General features: G+C 46.3%; 1 protein-coding gene across 1 annotated transcript; it reads left to right on the top strand.

Moving 5' to 3' along the window:
* The first annotated feature begins 302 nt into the window (after window positions 1–302).
* tmem88a (transmembrane protein 88 a) lies at window positions 303–3,074 on the top strand. The gene is made up of 3 exons (XM_067257263.1): window positions 303–603; window positions 1,994–2,407; window positions 2,497–3,074. Exons 2-3 carry the CDS (start codon window positions 2,012–2,014, stop codon window positions 2,782–2,784), a joined length of 684 nt encoding a protein of 227 aa, XP_067113364.1. The 5' UTR covers window positions 303–603; window positions 1,994–2,011; the 3' UTR covers window positions 2,785–3,074.
* Window positions 3,075–6,829: the final 3,755 nt, after the last annotated feature.

Below are 6,829 nucleotides of genomic sequence, written 5' to 3'. Positions count from 1 at the left end.
GAGTAATCCCTCCAGTGCACCCCCACCCCCCGATCTCCACCCCCGACACCCCCGCCCTTCCCAAATACCAGCCCCAGCCCCCTAACACAGCCCAGCTGCCTCCCTAAACCCACCAGTACCACCGCAGCCCAGCGAGACAGGACACACACACACAGAGAGAGGCTGGAGCAAAGAGCAAGGAAACAGCTCGACAGGAAAGGAAGAGTGAGATCAGGCCCAGATAGGAAGGAAGGAGGGAAAAGGAAGGAGGGAAAAGGAAGGGTAACGTTGGTTCTGAACAGCAGAGAGACAGGGGGGCTGACAGCAGCTGTGCTCTCCCACGTCCTGGTAGATACGTGAGTCTCTGTGTGCTCGAGCGACCGGTACGACTTCAGGAAACGGCGCTTCTGCTGCATCAGCATCGGGATCTGGACCTCCAGCCTTCATGTTCTTCCTCTGACCCTTGCTCTGGAGAGTCACACTGAGCCTAGTCACAACCAGAGGAAGCCTAACTGGTTTTCTGGTCCACACAGACACACACATACACACACTGGTAGCGGTTGGGACTTGGAGACTATATTTTCTCTTCTCACAGGAGGTGGATCTCAACACAAGGACATCGCAGTGAGTACAATTATGTCGTTGGGACTTTGGATGATGTTCAGAAGTGAGGGAGAATTAGAAACATGTATCATGTTCCCAGACAGTAACGTATCGATGTGCTTATGAAGCAGAACAGTTGGGACTTTGGATGATGTTCAGAGGTGAGGGAGTATTAGAAACATGCATCATGTTCCCAGACAGTAACATATTGATGTGATTATGAAGCAGAACCAACAGACCCGAGCATGCTAATGACATTGTACAGTACAGTTGTGGGTCTGGAAGAGGTGCTGTGCGTCTTTTCAATTCTTGATCACGTCACGGCGCCACCGTGGCTCAAGAGAAGGGTATTGGATATCTACAGCACACCCTCAAAGATTCTGAAAAGTTCTCAGAAGATCTCGGCCCAACTGTGCCTGTGTTTAGAGTAGCAGGGGTCAGTCATCCCACACGTGTGTGCCCAGCCTGGACAGACGTCCGAACCCTCTGACAGCATCTGATCAGGGGTTAGAGACAGCAGCCTGTTACAGACCCACAGGAGCTTGTTGACAGCGGTTTTTGGGAAGGGGAAGGCCATGGGTTCCCGAGGCATTGTTCTGAGCCTGTGGTTCTCCTGGAGGTTGGGGGTGGGGTGGAGAGGAGTCCATTTCCTCTTGCCCAGGGTTGGCTGGCTATCTTTGTTTACTTTCCGCACTTCTCGCTGTGGCACTTTAGGGAAACTTGGCCTCGTAGTACTAAAGAAAAAATTCCTTTGCTTTAAAAAAAAAAAGTCAGTGAAAAGCGAGCTTGCCAAAGCTAATATTGTGGTTGATAGTAATCTGACGCAAAGGCTGCAGCAAGTCACAAAGATCTGATTGGTAGTGGTGAGCTGCAAATGACTTAAACTGTCACTGGGTTCACACTGGAATCAATTACTGGTGTATCATGGTAATAACAACGTATTTATTTAGCAGACGTGTTGAAGAGACTTTGTTACTATGGGTACCAACCTTCTCTGAAGGAGAAGATCCCTCACTGAAGCACTTCTTCTTCAAAGGTTTTCCATAGATTGTATCTCCTGTGAGAGTTACAGTGATTGTCTATAGTTTGGATCTCAGTGTTGATCTATGGGCAAAGCCTTCTGTAGCGACTCACAACTCACAACAAACAAACAAAAAACCTTTATATGTATACAAAACAGGGACAAAACAGGGAGTCAGATGGCTGAGCGGTGAGGGAATCGGGCTAGTAATCCGAAGGTTGCCAGTTCGATTCCCGGTCATGCCAACTGACGTTGTCTCCTTGGGCAAGGCACTTCACCCTACTTGCCTCGGGGGAATGTCCCTGTACTTACTGTAAGTCGCTCTGGATAAGAGCGTCTGCTAAATGACTAAATGTAAATGTAAAACAGAACGTGATCTGATCTGACCAGGAACCACCCGGAGAGAGAATGAGCCTCCTGCGGAACGGGACCCTGGAGAAGAGCGTCACCCAGCAGCCTCACCCCGACCCTGGGGAGGTCGAGGCCTCGCCGTCCCCCCACCTCCAGAACAGCAGCTCCCTCAGCTCAGTGATCCCTGGATCCCCTGGAGGGGGCGCAGGGGGAGCCGCACCTCCCCCCTACCTGCTGGGGGGCAGCCTGGCAGGAGGGGGCAGCCCGGCAGGGGGGGGCGATGCGCCCCTGGAGCTCCGAGCCTCCCTGGACTGCTGGGCCTGTTCCGTGCTGGTGACGGCACAGAACCTGGTCGTGGCCGTGATCAACGCTGGATTGGCCGGCGTCGTGTTCGGCGCCATCCTCACGCCGGCGCTCGTCATGGTCGTGTTTGGCTTCCTGTGTCACTCCACGGTGAGGCTTTTATGTGTGTGTGTATGTGTGTGTGTATGTGTGTGTAGTCCCATCCCTACTGACCCTCCCTCCCCTCTCCTCTCCCCCAGGTGCGCCCCCACGGTACGTCTTTGTACTGCTCTGACCTCCTGGAGGACGGGGGCTGTGTGGCTCTGCTGGTGGTGGGCTTCCTGCTCCTCACTCCCCTCCTGGTCCTGGCCCTGGCCGCCTACTGCCGCCTGGCCCGCCACCTCCAGCTGGGCCTCTGCTTCATCCCCTACAGCCGCGCCGTCTACAAGAACCTGCCCGCCTCGCACCACCGTGGCCTGGGCGCAGGGAGCTGCTGTGGCCGGCAGGGGGCGATGGAGGTAGAGGGAAAAGGCAGCGTGTGGGTGTGAGATTATGAGAAGGGAGGAATGGGGTGTTTGGAATGTTTTTGGTTGGTTGGTTGGTTGGTTGGTTAGTTGAAGAGTTAAAGGGTGGATACAAGTGACAGGTAACTGAGGATGTGCCTAGAAAGAAAATGTCTATGGCTGCTGCCATTACAAATCCTCTGCTACATGACTAAACATCTCTGTAACATACACTGTAAGTCTTGGCTATTTTAGTATTTTTTTTTTTTTTTTTTTATCATTCTCTTTTGTACTATATGATTAAATGTTTAATAAATTGCTACCATTGTACTGCTAAAAGTCGTAGTCAACAAAGTTAATTAAGCCCTCGAACATGCTGTAACTGGTCTGGGATAAACCTTGTTTAGCAATCGCTATCATAATATGACCGCAACCATAATGTCGCTGTAGGTTTCTAAATTACTATCTCCATGATGACTTCCTATAGCAAACAAAAAGAATTCCCGTACTTGTCACTGCAGCGTGTCCCAGCGTGTTACTGCAGATGCTTGCCACAGACAAAAAAAAGTGTAAAAAAGTGTAAAGTGGTTATCAACTGGTTGTATAACCCTGTGTGCTTTATTGGTTTACCTTAATGGTTGTTCGTTTGGCTATCAGTAAAAACATGGTTTATGCCTAATTTACAAAGAAAGCCTATAGTCTACTGGTTCGTCAACCTTTCAAACTGACTTCGAAAAACGGAGGCTATTGGCTAAGACTCTGGTAGTCAAAAGACTACCAGAAAAAAAATAAGAGTCACATTCAGGAACATTGTCATTCATTATTGTCCCATGTTCAACAACAAAATAAATCCGGTGAGAGGTGGGGCATGTTTTGTCTTGGCCACGCGCTGAGGGATTAGCTATTTTAAGACACGGGGTAGGCAGTGGAAAATTCCCGTTGCCAGTCGGACTCAACAGGAAGACAGGGCGTAGTTAGAGCATCATCTGTCAAGGAGCGAGGACTTGCGATACCATCGTGTTACACTCAGACATAAACGGTTTCTGCAAGACCTTGATCGGGCTTCACACGTTGATTTATTTACCTACTCAACCATTTGACCATAGTTTTGCCATTGTTTGGATCTCAGACTCTTACAGGTGAGTTGCATTCAACACATTATCAGATAGGTAGTTCTAGGGCTCTTGTTTTGTATTTATGTAGGATTATTATTTAATGTAATAAATACATAGGCCTAGTGTATTTGTACTTGTATGTGAAATGTCACAGGGGTCTGTTGAGGAGTGCTTAGTTTTTCAAGGTGTTGGGTTTGTGAATGAGTCCAGGGTCCAACTGTGCTTCCATCAAAACATTTGCTAAATGAAGACATTGTATCCAGCCTGGATGCAACAGCAGGAAAACTTTTGATTAAAGCGTAAAATCTCACATGTAAATCAGAATGTTTTCTGCCAAACTTGTTTTAACACTGAACCAACAGCAATGACTCTTTGCATAACTGTTTCCCACCCACTTTATTGATAAACAAACAAAGGCAGGAAATTAAAAATTCACAAATAATTTTCAATTTTTCAATGTTATTTAGACTTAAACTTTTGCCCCTTGCTCCTTGCTCTTTCAATCCCGAGTTAATGTTGCTGTAGTTAGGATTTCTAGCAACTCCAGATTATCGCTCCACTCTTTATATAAGAGACTTTACTCAGAAGGTACACCCTATATAATCACAAGGTCAGTGTATGTAGCTATACAGCTGAGCGTGCACTCTGGGTTCACCCTGCAAAACCCTGGAGGTGTAACTATTGGGTTTAACCAGCCATGGCATTCTATGAATACTGCACCAATACACCTGATCTGTTCCAGGCGATAATCCCACTCTCTGACGGTAGAGTACGTCAGTGTTCAGTAGGTAGTACCCTACTTTGGAGCCCTTTGCCAGAAAGACCAATTAAAAGGGTCCTGAATTAGAGAGTTGTGAGGTAAGGTAATTAGGATAAATGTTGTTACCAGCCCCTAGTGCTTTAAATGACGTCGTTTTGGGGCTCAACCTTTAACCCCATTGAGAAAAACCCAAACCAAAACTCTGCAGGACCCAAACATTCATGAAATAAACAGACTTTTGATCTCGCAGCCTGACTCTACAGGCTTTGTGACTCTGTATAATCCACACATAGTTATCTAATCAGCACATTAAAGTGAAGAGTGAGCCATTCACGGCCATGCAGTTTAAGTGGGTGACAGATGACTGTGATGCGAGTGTTAGGACCGATGTCCTAGGCACAAGGCCAGACAGAGACAGATTTGGGTCAGAATCGAATGCGTAACATTCCAAAGCTTTATTTGAGGAAGCTCCTCAACTAGATCGAATGAGGTCTCTATAGAAATGTAAAATATAGAACGTATCCTCTGTGTAATATAAAAGCACATTTCAGTTGTTTTCATGTCTGGTCACAACCAGACATCCACGAGATATTGTGACTTTGGGAAAAGACAGAATTATCAAAACCTTTCTGCGTATTTCAAATGAGTAAACTCCTTTGAGAACAGCACATTATCTAAACACTAGATTCAGCTTGATTAAAACCTGTTGATTATTTATTTCAGACTGGCGCCTATATCTACAGGTCCCATGGGTGTGAAGGTCCTCCAGTGTTTTCCATGGTACAGGCGTTGTAAAGGCCGTGGCAAGGGGAGACACTGCCCTCCTAAGGCGGGTAAGAGCACTACAGGCTATCAAAAGATGTCTTCCATACAGCCTATCAAAAGATGTTTTCCATACAGCCTATCAAAAGATGTCTTCCATACAGCCTATCAAATAATATGTTTGAATCCATACGAGAAGGACTGTAGAATAACTACTGTTAGAATTATGCTTTTTTTTGGGATGTACTTTCAAAAGGCACAAAAGAAAAGTGTCTGCCAAATGAATAACGAGTGGAATGTGGAACAATTTGTGGTGATTCCCTGGTCTGTGTTGTGGTGGCCTCACCCTGTGTCCTCTGGTCCCTGCAGTGCCGTCCAGCGAGGGGGAGCCTCACTTCTCTCCTGCCATGTCCTGGTCCACCGACACAGCGGGAGGAGGAGGAGGAGGGTGTTATTTCTCACACAAGGCCAGGGTGGCTTACAGACACCAGCTGGAGGGCAACATTATAGACTCGACATACTAGCGCCCCAGTTTCACCACTCAGGCAACCTCCCACGATCCTCTCTCACCTAGCCAGCAGGACGGCAGGTTAGCACCGAGTCAACCAGGGATGTAGTGGGTGGTCCTTGTGGACCACACACTGAGAGAGGATGGAGAATTAGGTTAGATGCCCCTGTCCTAATGGATGAACTGTGTGTGTGTGCGTGTGTGTGTGTGCGTGTGTGTGTGTGTGTCTGTGAGGAGCATCACTGACAGATGACACAAAAAACACTTCTGTTTTCTCTGAGGTGATATAATACTGGTAGTAGTAAGATTGAAGCTTTGTTTACACCATGAAGTGCATTGTAAATGCTTCTCTGTTATTCGGGGTTATTCTTGACTTTATTTATTAATTTTGTTCGCGGGTGTGTGTGCCTCTGCGTCTTTATATGTGTGTGTATAAGAGTAGTGTGTCTAACACCAGTTTTTTAGTCGTCTGTAATATCTTGTCCAGAGGATACATAGTGTGGCCAGTGCACACACTGCACAGTGCAGTGTCTAAAAACAATGGTTCTAATATACATATTGTCCTGCCCAATCCTTTGTAATATTTGCACAACTATCTATTTAAATTAAGATTGCTTACAAGGATGAAAATGACAATCAGTGTATCAGTTGAATTTTTACTATTTCAATGAAATAATAATTAGGGGAAAACCTTACATGACTAATTTTGTCATATGAATGAAGAAGAATAAAAACACTGTAGCAAATATATTTTAAATGTTGGAGACAGGAAATGCTGTTGATCACAAATTAAAAGTACGTACCCAAACAATCTTATTTGTCATTCAGTCACGTGGATGTCTGTAACCAAACATGCTTTTATGAGACTGTCAACACTGGAGAAAGATTAACCGTGTGTGTGACGTCACACATGAAGCTATAAAGTCTCATTTGACTGTGTCAACC

The sequence above is a fragment of the Osmerus mordax genome, chromosome 19 (genome assembly GCF_038355195.1).
Source record: "Osmerus mordax isolate fOsmMor3 chromosome 19, fOsmMor3.pri, whole genome shotgun sequence".
NCBI classification, from domain to species: Eukaryota; Metazoa; Chordata; class Actinopteri; order Osmeriformes; family Osmeridae; genus Osmerus; species Osmerus mordax.
This window is presented reverse-complemented; position numbering and strand designations above follow the sequence as displayed.

Excerpts from the sequence above, each read along its gene's own strand:
- tmem88a (XM_067257263.1), top strand. The coding sequence starts at position 2,012 with ATGAGCCTCCTGCGGAACGGGACCCTGGAGAAGAGCGTCACCCAGCAG. Across the intron at positions 2,408-2,496 it reads GCTTCCTGTGTCACTCCACG|GTGCGCCCCCACGGTACGTC; the intron begins GTGAGGCTTTTA and ends CCTCTCCCCCAG.